Here is an 18,463-nt window from a genome sequence, read left to right on the forward strand (position 1 = left end):
GCAACTAGAAAATATAAATTACGTTTATTTGAGAAAAATCTGTCCTTTCTTATAGAATAAATTAAGTTCAAAAATATATCCTAGCTTCTAGGATTCAATTTCCACTGTCTAAAATGGAAAAATTTAGAAACTGTATTTCCTGACTATGCAGTTTCCATGGTCAGTTTCTGCAGAACAGGAATTTCAATTGCATAGATTAGGAGCAATTTGGGTTTGGAGTGAAAAACAAATTTAATACTTCATAGGCTCATTTTTTAGTAAGCGTGTTGAGAAAAGGTTTGCATTCCTTCAGTGAACTGGGAAGGACAGCTTCAGTGCCAGAATGGTTCTCTCCTTAGAAAGGAATAAGAAAGTACTTTAACAAAAACAGTTTAGTAAGCAGGATAAGGAAATGGTAGGAGAACAACCTGCAATCAAGGCTTATTTAAGTGCTGCAAACTGAATTTGTAAGCTTTTCTACTCAGTGGTATATAACATTTCTTCTTGATTAATATCCCTGTAGTCTTATCATTATCTTTCCTCACCTTTCAGATCTAAAATGTTATTTGCAGGAAGATAGTTCAAAAGAAACAAACAAGCAAACTAAATCAAACCATTTCATTCAGATAGGCTTTCAGTTTTGAAATTACACAGTACTAAACTTTAGTTCCTGTATGTTAAAATTACAGATAACAGTCTTAGGAATCAAAAATCCATCTTAGAAGATGGATTCTACATATCTACTGTTTAGGAAAGCATTCTTATTTATTATTAATAATAATAAAATCCACCTTAAAAAATCCCTTTTATTTAGGAAACCATCATTCTTATGTATTCACAAAAACTATATACTCAATTTAATTTCAATTATACTTAAATATAATTGAAATTCTTTAAACTATATCCACTGTGAAAAAACAACTTCAGAAATCCCCCATTTTACAAAAACTATGATGAGTTACAGTAAGTTTATACAAAATATATACTGACAGGGTTGTTACTTAAAATAAAAAACATGTTTATACTTACTGTTACTATGAGCCAAGATTCCTTTTCCTCAGATGCTTGCTTGCTATTATAGACTCTGTGAATAGTTTGCTTTTCTAAGCTCATGAAGGATGTGCTAGCCGTCTTGCTAAGGCTTAATAGGATAACAAGTTCAATTCTTTTTTTTCCTTCGGACTTATCCACTTCTGTACTGTCAACCCCAGTTGGCAATGATATGCAGCATACATCTACCCTTCCAATCACTGAAGCAAAAAAGGACTACTGCTTATTTAACTCTTAACAGCTGAAGCAAATATGAAAAATGGTAACTCAACTCACTCAGGCTTTACACTTGTCAATTATGTCTGAAAAGTCTTAGCCAATAAAATTACCTATACTAAAATTAAAGATAAGAGAGAGAGCAATGTTGTTCACAGTCTTGCTCCACTTCTTTTTCTATTTCTGTCCCTTAAGCTCAGAATCTGATTAGTATATTTAATTCCATGAAGCATCATGACTGGTCTACCTTTAATCAGCCTACTGATATCCAGCCTTTTTTCCTTCACATGGTGTAGAATTCAAGATCATTATTTACCAGTATACACAAAATACGACACATACTGTTCGTACTATATTACTGATACTGGAAAGATTTTATTTTTCGTATGCTTATCCATGTCTAATACTAAAAATGAGATAAAAGAAGTATGCTTATGGGAACTGATGCAGATTTAGTAAAAATCTCACAAAGGTATTCATAACATGGGCTTACAGCTTTGTTAGTAGTATGGATTTTGTGTTTAAACAACATTTATTTTTTTGTCCACTATATTATTATTTCTATTTCTTATAATAAAAAACACAATGGACAAAATACATATCTAAAGATATATACTGAATAGAAATTAATTCTCATTAGTTGACTGGCAAACTGGAAGAGAAAATGTTTTGAGAATTTTCTCTAGTTACTACTTACACTTTTTGCTTTGGTACCACAGCAGAAGCAAGACAGAAGAGAGTGAAAGATCATTACCACACAACATGAACAAAGTCCCTCCATTTTTAGTGGTTTCCAGGATGGCATTTTCTTAACATACTGTATTAACTTAGTGGTAAGAAATAACCTCCTTGCACAGCTGCAGTCTTTTGGATAAAGCCTACAACTCTAATGTTAGGGAGCTGTTATGCTGATCATATTCCAGTGAGAATCACTACACTTTCTATTTAATTTCCATGCTAAATTTAATTTGGCCCTTTCCTAAATTGCTCTGGTTGCTAAATAACTACAGCATTTGGTTCTTCAATTAGGTATTTCATACATAATCTGAAAATAAACATCCTTCAGAAAATTTCTAGGGATAGGTATTTGCAAACTAAAACTCAAACTTGCAAACAAGTCAAATTAAGGCAATAAATACCCAGGAAACCTATCATTTTAAATAGGAGATCAAAATGATTAAATTAATTTTCTTAAAGAAATGATGTTTGTCCCCTTTACTGTGAGTGGTTCATCTGCTGAAGAAAGAAGGACTGCTAGTTAGCTTTCAAAAATGTATATGCATTAAAAAAATAATTATCACCAAAAGTTACTAGAAATGATCATTAAAAGATCATTAAAATATTATTCACAAACTCAGATTACTAAAACACTGTTGTTTTTTACAACCTGTGCTTTTTCTGCCATTTTCATGCTGTAAAGTTACAGTTCTTCTACTTATTAGTATTGTAACTACAGATACATATTTCTTATACAAATTCTCAATTAAAAAATCTGAATCAATATAAATATTGGTTATGGTCAGAAACTTCTTCTGGTTATGGTTATGCTCAGAAACTTCTTCTGAGTTTCACAATTACAAACCTACAATCCACCTATATATATAATCCACCTATATAAATTCCCTACATGAAAAAAAAATACCAGAATGTAACTTTTATATGCATTTTTAGTTACCTTAATGTGATAAATGATTTACCTTCCTAAAATCTATATATTGCGTGATCCTTCCTCTTCTGTCTGCTCCTCATTCCTTCCTTGTTCATCTTTCTTACCATGCAATCATTGCAGTCCTAGGCAAACGTTTCTTCCACTACGCATGCTTTCCATTGTTCTCTTCTACTTGTATGAAGTAGCTGCAACTAGCCTTCTTTCTGTCCGATGTTTTATTTTATTTTTTTAATAAAATTATTTCTACCAGGACCACATATTGACAATAGTGGTAGTCCATGAGAGCTTATTGTACTTCTCTGTAAAAGAAAATATTAAATAAAACAGCGTATTGCTTCCTTCTCATTTCCAGGTAGCTCAACTGATAAAAGTTATTTTCTTAATTTGCAGTTGTGGGTGAAACAAGGGAGAGAGTAAAGCAATATAATGATTTGTTAGCTGTTCCAAGACTGTCAGAAGAGCTTCTTGCTTTAACCTTGATGCCATAAAAACAAACAAAAAATGCTGCCATAGTATGAACACTGAATAGAAAGACATAACACTTTTACTGAGTGCAGAGTCTGCACAGAATTTTGAAACAAATCTTGCATAGTTTATTGATTAAAAAAAATTCAAGTTGTTCTGAATAAACAAATTACCATTTCATAATAAGTTAATTTTTATGACTATCATTGTATTTCCTCCTGTTCATTTGCATTTTTTATAACACTGCAGTGTCTGCATAATCACAGACTACCGAATCGTAACATAATTAAATTAATAACAACAGTATACTTTTATAAACTTCCATTTTAAAAAGATATATTCTTTAAATAACACAATAAATTAAGGCACAAATCTGAATTATAGCATTAAATATCCATAAGTAATTATTTTAATTAACATATTGCCTTCTCAGTCTTACAGCTGGGGTTGATATATTTCTTAGAACTGTAAATTCTTAATAGCAGTAAAAATCTAAAAGTCTCAATTCGTATAAAACAATTTTGTGTATATTTTCAGATATTATGCCTTTTAAATAATCTTTTCTCCTCCATTACAAATTATCAGAGAATGAAATAACTCATTGGCTAGGGTCAATAAATGTATTATTATCTTGTTTTGGTTTTCCAATACATTATTCATAAATACTGTGTTATACCTTTAAATTCAGGATGACATAACTGTGTAACTGGGTGAAATCAAACTGGAAGAGTAAATACTCTGTTTACAGCGTTGCTCATGTAGATAAAAAAGTACTACATATTTACCATATTTACTATTAGCTTAAAACTAGCTGTTGCTGATAGGACTCTCAGCAATGAACAGTGACTGGTGTTTTTTGTGCTGCATAGAATTTTTTAAAATGGAGACAGGGAAGAATGAGAAGGAAACTAGTATGACAGAACAGGAGGATGTAAATATAGAGTGTAGGCAACAGGCAAGGTTAGGCCTTTTTGTAATGTGACTCCTTCTAGTGGTGGACAGGAAAATCCAAATCAAACATTAAGAATGTGATAATGGCAGGCATAATAATTTGATCAAACAAAAACAAAGCAGCCTCTGCAAAATAAAGTATTAATTTTTCCTAGTTGTTTCTTGATTCCTTGGGATGATCACTGTGCTATTACTCAGTTCTCACTCAGGTCTGAAAGAAATTGTAAAGGTTTGCATATTCACTTCAGGAACCAAAGCAAAGACTCAAAAACTTACATGGTTGCACAAACATTAGATAAACAGTTCTTTCTAGTTTATTCCTAATTTTAGCATCCACTAAAAGAAATAATTCAACTTAAAGAATTTGAATTAAATTATATGAATTAAAGATTAGCATTCATTCCAATCCAATGTTTTATCAGCTGGTGTGCAATAGCTTGACTTGGTGGTACAAAGAATGAACGCTGATTTCCTTTAATGAGAACTTCCACGACCTGCAATAAAAAGAAATTATTTCTGTTAGAAAATAGAATTATAAGCCATATGGAATCTAACACAGGAATTAACAACGATGATCAGTCTAATGTTACTGTCCCCATTAATAAATTACTACCAGAGAAATACAAGAAAAATATTTGGAAGAGTTGAGTTGTTGCATTTTTAAGCTTAAAACGTGCCCCAAAGGATACTTTCATACAACCGTGGAGATAGTAAAAAAAAGTGATATTCAAGTTTTTTTGTTAAGTCTCTGCAAGGAAGAACCACCAGATGGTGCTCTACACCATTCCATAAATTCTTTTTGTTTTCTTTTATCATGTAGCGTTGGAGAAAATGTTTTGTTCATTTTCTGAGGCAGTAGCAAGCAACATGCGTGTATACTTTCAGTTTAGCACACTTTTGTAGTACATTTATTCCCAGTTCTAGACCAATCTGCATATGTCTAGCTGTATGCAGAACTAATACTCATTTAAAATAACATTCTGATTGCTGTCAGAAATACACTGAGATTGTAGGTGACTAATTTTTCCTTCAAGTTGACTTACAGAGTCACAACACTTGTAACTGCTAGGCATTTGTATAGTGTTACAGGAAATTTAACTTGTAAGTAGCCTGTGACAAAACCTGTGAAGACTGTATTGTATAAACAATCGTTTTATTTTCTACTCATGAGCTCTTTCTGTGAAAATTTATTTTTTTCTCTTTTTCATTTGAATTTCCTATTAATGCATAGTAACTTGCATTCAATACCAGAGTATTAAAAAACTAGTTCACGGAAAAATATTCAAATTAGAATTCCCAGAATTTGTACCTAAACCTCACCTCCACCCCTAACAAATCTGGTAGCATGCTTGTTTGGAGAAAGTCAGGTGATGAACACTATTTCTGCCAAAATGCAGAGCACAGGCTTGTAAAAAAAATGGTCTAACATAACTATAACTTGGATATCTCCCAAAAGGAAAAGGTGAACAGCTAACTGGTAAATATGTCATAAAATGGACTTGCAAGTGACCCAGTAATTACTGTGCTCCTTATCAGTATCTGCCTTCCACTGTTTATGTGTAATCTATAAATACAATATAATGCAACTGTAGTATGATAAAATGGAGAGTATACTTGTTTATTCAACTTGCTGAAAAAAAAAAAAAGTATCTATTCTATGCCAGAAGTGATACAGTCACAGACTAATCAATACCAGAAGGAAATTAAATTGAACTTTACCTGTTCTCTAGTGAACCAGCGGGCATCCTCTATTTCATTCTTGTCAACTCTAATTTCTGTAGACACTGCAACAGCTAAGCAGCCAATCATTAGGGAGGAGGGCATTGGCCATGGCTGACAAGAGACATACTGAACATGGCCAACTTTGACTCCAGCCTCCTCTTCTACTTCTCTTCGAACAGCATCTTCTATTGTTTCGCCTAATCAAAAAGGGCAAAGAACCAACAGCTGATGAAAATACTCCAACCAAGGATTACATCTTGTGCTTTGAACCGACTCAAAAGATTTGAAACTGCACCAGACAATTACCTATAGACATCCAGTTCACAGATCAGGGCACACACCTTAAGCATGGGATGGTGAAGTCTAACAAGGTAAAAATAGCCACCAAAGCAAAATTTAACTTTGTAAATAAAGTGTCATAATTTCTCCATCATACTGTTTATTTCCCGAATTGATAATTTATCAATTATAGCATGTATGGTATATATAAGTATGTATATACAACCTATCATCACGCTGCTTAACACTTTAAACATTGAGTAGGAAATACATTGTTCCTTAAATGAATATGAAATACAGATTTGTTCATTTAAAAATAGCATTGTGTTAATTTTTAGGTTTTCTGTATGATTGTAACAGTAAGCAGCTAACTAAAAATCTAAACTAAAAATGTAGAAAATCTACATTTAAAATGGCAATAATAAGAAAATAGAGACTTAAGTAGACTTGCAGATTTCTGTGCTGTATTATTTACTTCACCAGATTCATTCATTGTCTTAATCTAAATACTTCTCCAAACTTAACTTGCAGTGGAAAAGCTTATTTCTACATTCATGTAAGACTTTATTAGGAAAAGGTTCTTTGCTAGAGAGGGTGGTCAGGCAGTAGAGCAGGCTCCCCAAGGGAGTTCAAGAAGGGTTTGGACAGTGCTTTCAGACATGGTCTGATTTTTGGGTGGTCCTGTGTGGAGCCAGGAGCTGGGCTCAATGATCTTTGTGAGTCTCTTCCAACTTGGGATACTCTATGATTCCATGATTCTATAATTTCTGAGTGTACATGTGGACTATTGATGGTCATAGGCCTATATATGTACACATGTCCCACTAATTACAAATTCATTAGATAGTCCATGCATCAGTATGTGTTTATTTGAAGACAATTGAAAGATCCGTTCAAGTAGTTTGAACCAAATTTTTTATAGACATCTCAATATACAATGATGTTTCTATACATCTCACCTTGTCCCATAAGAAAACTAATCACTAATATAACAATCTTTTCAGTCTTTTGTCTTTTCATCCAATTATGGAATTAACTTCTGAATAAATTTCAAAACTCGCGGATGTTTCCTTTGCCTTCTTTACTAAATGATAGCCCAAATATTATTTTAATTCGCAAGTGAACTCCTAAGAGATAGAAGTTCTAGTGCAATTAAGTTCAACTGAACAGAACTGGTAAGATCAGCTACTCTTAAATTTTAGTACATATGCTTGAAATCAGTATCAGAAAGTGGATGATAAGAAAGAAAGCAGTGAAAAAATAAACCTCCTGACTTCTTTTAAATGACTCTTCAATCAGTTCATTCATGCTGTAACCACATTTAATTTGCATACCGTTACTGGATACAGTTCAGTTGTACAATACAATATAGTTATAAATTACACTATTGCTGGTGATCAAGATGTATTCACAATGTAAGAATGCTTTACAACTTTTTGTAGCTACCAACAGTTTTAGCTAATTTCAAATATTATTGCTAAATACAGTTAGCAAAATCTCTTTACTTTTCTTTCTCATATTACAAAATTTCTACTTATCTTCCATAGAATCAATCAAATAAGCACGCACTTAACTTTAATTTATGCTTTAACTCTTATTTTTCCTATACTGAAATCCTATTTCCCAGATTTCCTATACTGAATTCATATCACCACAGAAAGTTCCTTTATATATTTTTTTTCACTTAAGTATATGATTTATGAGAATGCTGTGATGAGAATTGATGAGAAAGCTATTTTAAAATTGTATTTGCTCATTGCTTTTTGCTATTAAAAAAAAAAAAATCAACCTCTGCAGAGTATGGTAGCTAGCATGTTTATTATAACAACATCTAATATGAAGAACTAATATTTTATTTGACATAAAACAGAAGAAATCTCTATATTATTTTCAGTGCACAATATGTGAGAAAACCCATCGGATAAGGGAAAATGAAATTACTTACCAGGTTCTACAAATCCAGCAAGACAAGTAAACATTCCTGGAGGAAACCTCTTTTGTCTACCTAAGAGGCAGTGGTTCCCATCTGGATGGATGACTTGCATTATCACAACAGGATCTGTAATGGACATGAAAGGAATATATTACAACTTTTGGGGGACCTAAAAGCAGCAATAAAATTCAGCCTATTCAACACCAATGCATATACAAATAAGATAACTTTAAGTGCATGAAATCAAAATAGGCTAGATGCCCAGAGCAAGTTGTTATTTCACCTTTTTTTTTTTTTTTTCCTCCCCATAAGATACTATTTATTTTGTTTTGCAACATGCTTTGTGAGTGTAGCCAAGGTTAGGGCATAAATTACCTGCAACCCAAACATATAATCTGTTAAGAGTATAAACAATACATCCAGCAGATAGAAAATTGTGTTTCTTGCTGAAATTGTTGCTATCACCTCATCTACATACACAGGTTCCTAGGTTGTACTTTTCACTACACATTGAAGAGCTAGGTATTCTAGCAAATACTGGCTAACCTTTACACTTTTTCTTCTGTTTGCTTTCAACCCCTTATCTGGTGGAGCATTTTTATCTACTTTTCAGTCTTGGTTGTTTTATGTAACTTACTGTTTCTTGCTAAATATTTTCTCCTATTGGTATCATTCATTTTGTCATGACTTTCTGTATACAGTTCACCTACCCTCTTCTTCCCTTTTAATTCTCTACTTTATTACGTATACCAATGTTTTGTTTTTATTTTTTGTTACCTCTGCCTTTATATATTTTTCTCTTTTTAATATTAAAAGACTTACTTCAGCAATTGCTATAAGCAGTGATTTCAAAGACTGTTGTCCTGTGTGAAGGTATTTGCCACTTGGCACAATGCAAAATATGCAAGAAAGGCATAAGTAGAAAATGCTGGTTCAGCTGTCCTTCCTATATAATCCCTTTATGTCTCTAAACTTGTTGTGTGAGAAACTGCAAAGGAATGGCCACTAGTATTTTAGCAAGCTTCATAGCAGCCCATGAGAGAGAAGGACATGGCACAATTTTTTGATTATTACAAAGGTATGTCTAGAGCATGTAAGAGAAACTAATTCAGAAATACAATACACATGCAATGGAAGTTCTGGAAAGAACTACAACTGCAAAAGAGAAGACAAAGTAGGGGAAGGAAAGGTGATTACCAAACGTGGTCACTAAACAATCCAAGAAAAAAAAAAAAAGGTAATTTTTCTTTCCATGTTGTCTTTCCATCGCTACCACGGCAATTTTAACAACCTCCTTTGCAACACATAATTAACAGGGGTTATAAAATATATCAAAGTTTGTATTTTGGGTAGAAATGGGCCTGGCAGTTTGCAGTTGACAATGAAGAGTCAAAGCCAGCGAAGACGGCTAATGCAGCTGAAGAGGCACTACAGAAAAACGACCACCATACCAAAAATTTGTTACAGAGCCAGATTATTTCAAGCTAATAGGACTTTTGGTAGGTGAGAAAACATGCAGAAAAAATAGAAAGAGTAAAATGTGACCCTCTGGACTGTTTATATTGTTGGAACATCTGATATAGCTGCATTGTGATAAAGATTGATATTGTCACTGCAATTTCTGCCACAGAGTATAGTACAAGAAAGAGAAACCTGAATTTCTTAATCCTAAATATAGCTGAGACACACATAATCTTGACAGGGGTAAACATGTAAGTACTGGGACAGAAGCTGAAATAATTAAAAAGAAACAGAGTTAAATAAATAATTAAATAATGAATAATTAAATAAATAATTTAAAAGAAACGTGCATATAATCCCTTTTGACCAAGTTTATCTTACAATATCCTCACCTACTCTTGGGTATGATGTGTTGTGAACACCTTGGAGACTGGGACAACCTTCTTTTAGACAAGTTTTCTTGTAACCCCCTTCTTCAATCTTGGTTGCACTCCCACATGTTGGGCAGAATCGGTAGCGGCTGTGCCATGCTAGAACTGATCTAGCCTGGGCTACTACACCTTTTAAAGAATACATTGAAAATAATTAATACTCCACACTAATTCATTTAAGCCTTTAACATTACACAAAAAAGCAAGTATTAAAGTTCAATGTAAAAATCAAAGTAGACTATGGCTTAACAACATAAGTCGAATGATGCAAGTCATTTAAATCTTTCTTTGCAGCACAACATATGTAATACAATGCAGTATTATGTAGATACAAACCAATTTATTTGCTTGGAATATTAATCCAGACCAATACAACCTCTTTCTTACTAAAATTATTTTTCCTGTGTGAAGTGCCAGAATTTTGTATCACACATTTTTTTTTCCAGATGGAAAAGGTACTTCCTACAGGTATCTTGACATAATAATGCATTGTCCCAGATAAACTTGAGGTACAAGTGGAGCTTGTCCTTTATCCTTCTGTAAAGGATAAATTTTACAAAAATATTACAACTGCAGTTGTTGTAACATGTCCATTACATTGGACACTGGGATCCTGACTTTGCAACACTTGCTCTAACTTTTTCTTCTCAGGAAAAGTATCCCACAAGCTTCTACTAAGGAGATAGCTTAAATTTTTGTAATGAAAAGTCATTAATGACAGATTTTTTTTTTCATTTTAAAATAATGCACATGCATCAATATTAAAATACTATCTATTATTTGTAAAACCATGATAATAAATTTTACAGTTTACAATTCACAGTTGAAGATGTTAGCACTTTGCAACTGCACATTTTTACATATAGAATTATTCACAAAGCCACTGCCAGACTGTTATTTTTTTTTTTCCTAAAGCCAATGAAAATACCTGACTTTCAGTGAATACCTGAATACCTTTGCTGTGGTTAGTCTTTGCAGCATACCTCAGTGTATCCTAAAGCATATTCTTCTGATCACACATTTGATTAGTGTTGCATTTTATGCATCTTACCTGCTTCCTTTTCAGTTAGCTGCAGTAGTGCTGGCATTGGTGGGTGAAGGAAGTAACAGTCCTCATGCTTCTCTTTGAATTTCTCAGCAGAAGTGGGATCTATGCTAAGAGCAAACCAAGCAACTAACCCATCATCTTCTTCTTCTTCCAGAACCTTTTCATTGCCAGCAGCCATAAAATTCTTGTTGAACTGAAGTTCAACTCCAAGAAAAATCAAGGTGACTTCTTCTGTTTGACTCATATACTGTTCCACATCCTTGTGATACAGCCTACAAAGCTTGACTTCTGGTGGCTGGGACCTCTCTGTTCCCATACCTAAAGTAACCAAAGGACTTAGGTTTGAGAAGAGTATGTATACTGTAGCTGGATGGCTTTGTTTTTTGCTTAGCCAGTTGGAATCTGTTCTTTTATCGCTTCTTCTGTCCAGAAGTGTCATGCTAAAATAATTTTCACACTCTTTCACTTCAGTTGACAGAAAATTAGGCTTCTGCCCGCCCTTCACATTAGCCAACAAATTAGCAATGTGCTTGTACCCCCAAAATTTAGCAATGTCCAGAGCTGTCTGCCTTGACATATTAACGATGGACCTGTCACACCTACAGAAACAGAAAAGAACAGTGGCTATCAGCATAAGGCTATGCAAGAAGAGTGTAAATACTGTATTATTATTCACAGCATATACATCTAATAATATATAGGTGCAGGAACTTTCCAAAACTCAGCAACTAAGTCATTCTTTAGGCTAAATACTTGTGGTATTGAAAAATGATCTTACTTCATTTTATTTTGCTAAGGTTAAATCCCACATCTATGTTGCACTCCTGGTATTACTTAACAAGGTTCATGCCTTACTACAACAGTGACCAATTAATTTAAATCCCAAATACTGCAACATGTCAAAAACAAACTGGTATACCAATGTTTTGTATACCACAAAAAACCTTCAAGACATGTGAAACTTTGTAGACCAAGACACAGCTTTCTTCTGACTAACCAGTAAGACAAAATTCAGTAGCTTAATTAGCATTACTTTCTAGCAGCTACCAAGCTATCAAAGCAGTTATAAGACTAGATTTACCATTGAATAAGAACCAAGAATATGGCTTGTGTTTAGCGGTAGAAGAAGCACTCTGAACTGTGGGGAATGAGCTGGTCTATAAGCATCTCTTTGTTCTTGTAACAAAGCAAAATGGTAGAGGTAGGAAAACAGTCACTTGTGGCAAATATTCAACTATATTGAAAAAAATCTCAGATAGGTAAGGGTGGATAGGGAAGTCAAAATGAGCACACTATTTTTTTGTTTGTCAATTTTAACTCAAGTGGCTAAGTAAAACGAAAATAGCACTGTAAACTATAAAGTACACAGTAGATGCTAGGTCATACTAATCAGTTTTTAAAACGATAGGATGCCAAAATATTACTAGTGCTAATACACAGGTAACTAACTGTATCACTAGCAAGACTGTTTTTACTTACGGTTTTATATTTAACTGAATGGTTTCTGAGAGAGTTTGAGTACATTTTAGAAATGCATTCAGAGCTTAGCTTAAAAGCTTTTGGTGCTAAGGGAACTAAAGTTGCCCACTTATCTTCACAAATTAATTATCTTTAGTTTAAAATCTTACCTTATTTCCTACTTAATTACCTATTGCTCAGACACAGTCTTGTTCTGATCTTGTCTTCTACTTACTGTCTGCTCAGCTACATGCAGACTATGATGAAGCTTCTATTTCACGTGCTCTGCAGTGGCACAAACTCTTCAGATCACTAAGATCTTTCTTTCAGTCCATAAACATTTCCTGTAGCTTTTCTCAAGCATGGATGAATAAAAAAATGACTAGTTATCCAGGCTCAGTCTCTGGAATGTTATATTATATTACCTTCATAGTTGTATTTGATGTTCATGTTTATGCATCCAGCAGCTGTATTCATCTAAATGATTATTATGACTAAACCTGACTAAAATGAAATCAAGAGGTTGAGGTAACATATCAGTAACTATATTGTCTAAGAAAATGGCCATGAAAAAGGCATTTACAAGCAGAAATTCACTCTTCCTTATAGTAAGCACAACTTCAGATCTTGTTAACCTGTTTACCAAACTGGTAAATTCTCCAAAATCTCAAAGTATTACTCAATGCACGACGATTTCAACCCAGAAGATCTGGCACAGTGAAGCTCTATGGCTTGCTAGGATACACTAATTACGGTGCAAAACAGCAGTTCGTCTGACACTCCATGCTGAGCTCCAGCAGAAAGTACAGCATCTGCGTAGGGCTTAAATAAAAGTATATCCTGGAGGCTGTGGAATGACAACCTTGAGATTACTCATAACCACAGAATGAACTAGTCTTGCATGGCTCCGTAATTAGGGTTGCAGAGGAACAGATCAGCCTTGATTAAGACAGAGCTCAGCTGAACTCTCACTCTTATTATGAAATGTTTTCCATTTGAAACATGTCAATCCTAACTTTATTCAGGCTTTGGAAAAATCTTCTTTGAGGTTTCAAAAACTTTGCAGCATTCTGTGCTTTTCTCAGTGTCTTGCTAGACTAGAACTACAGGAGTTGAAGACGGACAACAAATGTATGAAAACAAGCCTTTGACAAGCAAAGAACATGCATGGTGTCATAGTGACTGAATAAAAAAATATGACAGCTGAAAGACGAAGGAAGACTCATGTAAAAGAAAAGCAGCATGAAATTCAGCAATCACTAACTTTGGTGTAGGTATGTCTGTCATATCCTACATAATGGTCAATATGCCTGCAAATGTTCTGCACTGTAACACAGATGCAAATGGATTACAATTAAACCTTACAGAAAAAGCCTAAGCAGAACAATCAAATACATCAAATTTATATTCAGAACAGTGTTTGGAATGGGGTACAAATTTTGTTCTGTTCTGCACGTTTCTGTGAGGAGTGACAATGTATTTTTGAAGATCAATAATTTTAGGGATCCTTGTATCTTTTCAACAATTTTTAGCAAATAGCACAATCCAGTTATAAAATGACACAAAGTATATAATTCTGAATTTTAAGCCTGAATATTCTTCCACTATCTGTTGAGTAAGTCTACTTGTCTGATGTCATATTTAACTGGACAGAGAGGAATTTAGGTCAGAACTCTTCAATGGGATCTACTAAACAGCTTACCCTTCTTCCAGAAGAATCCGTACAACATCAAAGTGTCCATTTCTTGCGCCATACATCAAGGCTGTCCAGCCGTTATCTGCAGCTGCATTGATAAGTGATGGAGAATGGCTGAGCAATGCTTTCAGTTTGGCAACATCTCCAACAGCAGCAAAATTATGCAGCTGAGAAATCATTTCCTGATGGAGGTTCTTTTCAAAGGCTGTCATTGTCTCAGCTAAGTTAGAAAACAAAAATACATGAAAAAATATCAGCTGTTAGTAACACAATTCAAGTAAATGACATAAGCTTAATGCTACATAGGTAACCCAACACTGTCACCAAATTGGTGATCTAACAGTAAAATTCTTAAAATTAGCATGAAATTGTTAATCCTGAACAAATCTTAGCCCCACACATCACCAGACATGGCAAATTTTTACCCTAAAAATCAAGACTCGTTTGAAAAAGGCTTAAGGAGAGGAACATTGTGCTATGAAACTGAAACCTATTCAAATATGGAAAACATGTTCTGGCTTCTGATCAAACAAGGACACAAAATAAGACCTTTGAACGGTACAAAATTCCACCCCAAGAAATGAATCTCGGTTGGATATTCTAGAAAGAATGAAAAATAAATGTGAGACAGCTGTCCCCTTCCAGGGAAAAGGCCTGTTCACCTCACTCCCAGGCGTTTTTTATTTTTTTTTTTGCTGAGTATATCTCTGCTCGGGAGCAGTGACAAATTAATTTAGTAACTTGTGCCGTGACCCCTGAGGTTTCGATCCCTTCAGAGGGCAGTCTCTGCCGCAAACAAGCACCTCTGGCCTTTCAGGGGCGTTCAGCGCCACCAAGCTCCGTTATCCACCCTCCTCCACAGGCCCGACATTTCACAGCCCCCGCACCACCGCCTACCCAAAAGGGCCAAACGCGGGTTTTCGGCACGAACAACGCCGATGTCCTGCGCCTTAACAAACCCACTCCGCGCCCCGAGCCGCCGGCGGTGCCTGGCGCTGGCCGGGACCCGCCGGCTCCCAGCCCGGGCAGCCCTCGGAGGGGGGCACCGCGGGGCTGCGCTGACCGGGAGAGGGAGGCGGCGGGGGACGGGGAGGTGCTCGGGGGTGCCGCGTTACCGTGAGCGGCCCGGCCAACGCGGGGAGCCGGGCTCCGGCCGCCCTTCCGCCGCCGTGGGGGCGCGTCCCGCCGCCGCCGCCCCGCCTACCCGGAGCCTACCCGGAGCCTACCCGGAGCCTACCCGGAGCCTACCCGGAGCCTACCCGGAGCCTACCCGGAGCCTACCCGGAGCCTACCCGGAGCAGGCGAGGCTGCGGCTGGGGCTGGGGCTTCAGCCCTCAGGGCAGCTGTGGGAGAGCGGGGGAGGCTTCGGGGCAGGGCGAACGCTGGCGGCAGCGTGAGGAACGGCTCGGCTCGGCTCGCGGGCGATGCCTGGTTTTAGTTAGGGAGGCCAGCCAGGCTTTATGTATTTATTCGCTTATTTATTTATTTATTTATTTCCCACCATGCTAACAGAAAGCGAAACCAGGTTGTCAACGGAACACGCGAGTGTTCGTGCAAGACAAGTGGAGCAAATGATACGCAGCTGGGGGCGGTAGTTAAAAAGCCAAAAAAACAGCAGAAGGCAGGCTAACGTGCACACTTCCATTGACGCTGTGGAAAGCTTGGGGAAGTGTGGCTGCTCCAGTCCCAGAGAAATGCGTGTAGTTAAGCTATCGTCACCTCCTAGGAGCTACCACGAGTGGCATCAAACACACTGAGTAAGCACCAAGAGCACGGCCTATGGTTAGCTGTCCGCAGCAGAGGACTAGCCCTGTGAGATGCATGCCCTCTCTGCCCCCCGTAGACACGAAGCAGTGAGCGTGTGCATGAGGAACTGATAGGAGTATTCTTCCAGATAGGAATAAATAAAAAGTTAAGGGATGTGATTTTAATTTTATTTAATCATCTGGAAGCTGTCTAGCCATACCTGATACAATGAGGGTCATCTATCCATAAATAATTGTTTCCACCTGGTGAAGAGCTGCCACCAGCCCTTCAGTAGGTGATTCCCAGTGGCATTCGTCCTTTCTCTGATGATTAATGACTGAAGTAGGAAATAGCTTTCTCATTGTAATAGGCATTCAAAGGCACAAATTACTTCTTATCTTCTTAGTAGTGTCTTAAATCTGCCATATATGAAATTATCACCATGCAGCCTTACATCCTGATCTGTGTAACAAAGTCACTGATCTCATAGGTGGGCTGAAGCATTCTTTGTGTTCAGGCAACTGGATCTTGTCTGGTAGCATACTACAGAACTTTGTGTACTGGAATAACTCATGTTACCCTGGTAAAAACTTTGAAACTTGCTTTCCTTGTTTGTACAAGGAAAAAAGTCAAGAACAAGAAAGCATCCTAATGCACAGACAGAAGACGAGGAGGGAGAATAAGCTGAGAGATGGATATTTGGGAATTCAGAAGGAAGCATATCACTTGAAGCTTCTATGAGACAAAGTATAGCCAGTCTCCTTAACATTTATATTCAAGATAATGAGATACATCTAAGCTGGTTATATATAATCTATAGACATGCACACACACAAATCTTACAGTAGCAGTGATCAAGTTACTGTGTCCTGCTACTTGGTGAAACATGACATAGGCAAAAGGATCAGATAGTGTTTGAGGAGGCTTCCATTATCTTTAGTGGTGCTTCTGGCAATACCCATTTCATGTACAATATGAAGCGTGAGATACAGATGAGCATCTAACTAGACTCAATAAGTATTCAATTATTTTATTGGGATTTTTTACTTGTAATATGTTTATACATTCTGAAGGTTACAAAACAGTGGTACTGCGTTGCCAAAACTTCTATTTTTCTGCCTTAGATTTTGTAAGTGTGTCATGGGTGTCAAGTTATCTTTCTAAGCATGAAATTAACTTCAGTAATAGCTAGATGTGTGAATGACTATTTCCTCTAAATCCTGAACAAAATATATGCAGACTTTGTGCTGTATCTGTATGGCATTTTTTTTTATATATTTTTTTTAGTGCTGTTAGGATGTTAGTGCTATCAGATTGCTTCTGCCCCCAATTCTTCCTTCTCTATTTTTCCTTCAAGAAGTTTTGACCATAACACTCATGTACATGTTAGATCCTACAAAACTAGCTCTGCCTCCCTAAAGGAAAAATCACTTTGAAGGAACTGTTCTGGGAACTTCCTTCAAAGTTTCTTCCCTCTTTGTTTCACAGACATAAAGGGCTTATATCCATTTTAACATCACTGAAAGATTTCTCAATTTGTAAAATGGGAAGCATGTTCGTATTAAAAATTTAAGACTAAAAACTATTGGACATGAGTACTTTTTTCTATTTTTCCCAGAATCTTATTCCTGTTCCAGAAGTGTAGTGCATGATCAACAATGTGTATTTTATTTATTCATTTATTTATAAGCTTCTTCAGTATGCCATTTTGAAAGAGAAAATTTAAAATAGCACAAAGTTCATATTCTTTAGAAAACATTTATGTAATGAATTCAGAGTGATTTTTTATACTGAAAATTGCATAGCTTTCTTTCTCCTTCTTCATGTTTGTATAAAACAACAACAACAACAAAATAGTTGAGGTGTCAAATACAACACTGATACTGCTGCAGTAAAACCTTGCAAAACTGGCTGCAGTTACTCCAATTGACACACATAGATTAAATTAAATCCAGCTTTTCCATGTGTATTACATTTGTAGATTCCTCAACTCATGTATTAAACAGAAATAATGAGCTCATAAAGATCTGTGTTTCACTGTTTTATTTGAATTGTTCACTGTGTTTTCAAATACTAAATAAAATGATTACTCATTAGTTCATTTTTAAAACATGGATCTCAGACAGAGGGCTTAATGTGCCCATTCATCAGGTTTTTGTTTTGCAAACAGAACTTTAGGAGGAAACACGTATTGCTTTTAATCCTTGTTAGAGCTGTAGGTAGAAAGGTCCTCTTTTCTGAATGCATGACTGAAATTAAACGGAAATGGTTTGAGACTTTGATGCCCTTAAGCTATAAATCCTAGTGTGAAATAACTTCTGAGCCAAACTGTGCCCTACCCAGCTCTCTGCCTACTGAT

The 18,463-nt window shown here is 35.8% G+C and overlaps 1 protein-coding gene across 3 annotated transcripts; it reads right to left on the minus strand.

Annotated features, from left to right (window-relative positions):
- Positions 1 to 2,841: 2,841 nt before the first annotated feature.
- On the minus strand, positions 2,842 to 15,580 carry NUDT12 (nudix hydrolase 12). Of its 3 annotated transcripts, none has more exons than XM_032206672.1 (7): positions 15,563 to 15,580; positions 14,365 to 14,578; positions 11,208 to 11,803; positions 10,118 to 10,285; positions 8,277 to 8,390; positions 6,050 to 6,249; positions 2,842 to 4,824 (listed from the first exon to the last, which is right to left on the minus strand). In XM_032206672.1, exons 2-7 carry the CDS (start codon positions 14,568 to 14,570, stop codon positions 4,714 to 4,716), a joined length of 1,395 nt encoding a protein of 464 aa, XP_032062563.1. In that variant the 5' UTR covers positions 14,571 to 14,578; positions 15,563 to 15,580; the 3' UTR covers positions 2,842 to 4,713. The 3 variants fall into 3 exon arrangements, with proteins under 3 accessions (XP_032062563.1, XP_032062562.1, XP_032062561.1); XM_032206671.1 differs by lacking the exon at positions 15,563 to 15,580 and adding an exon at positions 15,474 to 15,510; XM_032206670.1 differs by lacking the exon at positions 15,563 to 15,580 and adding an exon at positions 15,256 to 15,411.
- Between the last annotated feature and the right edge of the window lie 2,883 nt (positions 15,581 to 18,463).

Source organism: Aythya fuligula, chromosome Z (genome assembly GCF_009819795.1).
Source record: "Aythya fuligula isolate bAytFul2 chromosome Z, bAytFul2.pri, whole genome shotgun sequence".
Classification (NCBI taxonomy): domain Eukaryota; kingdom Metazoa; phylum Chordata; class Aves; order Anseriformes; family Anatidae; genus Aythya; species Aythya fuligula.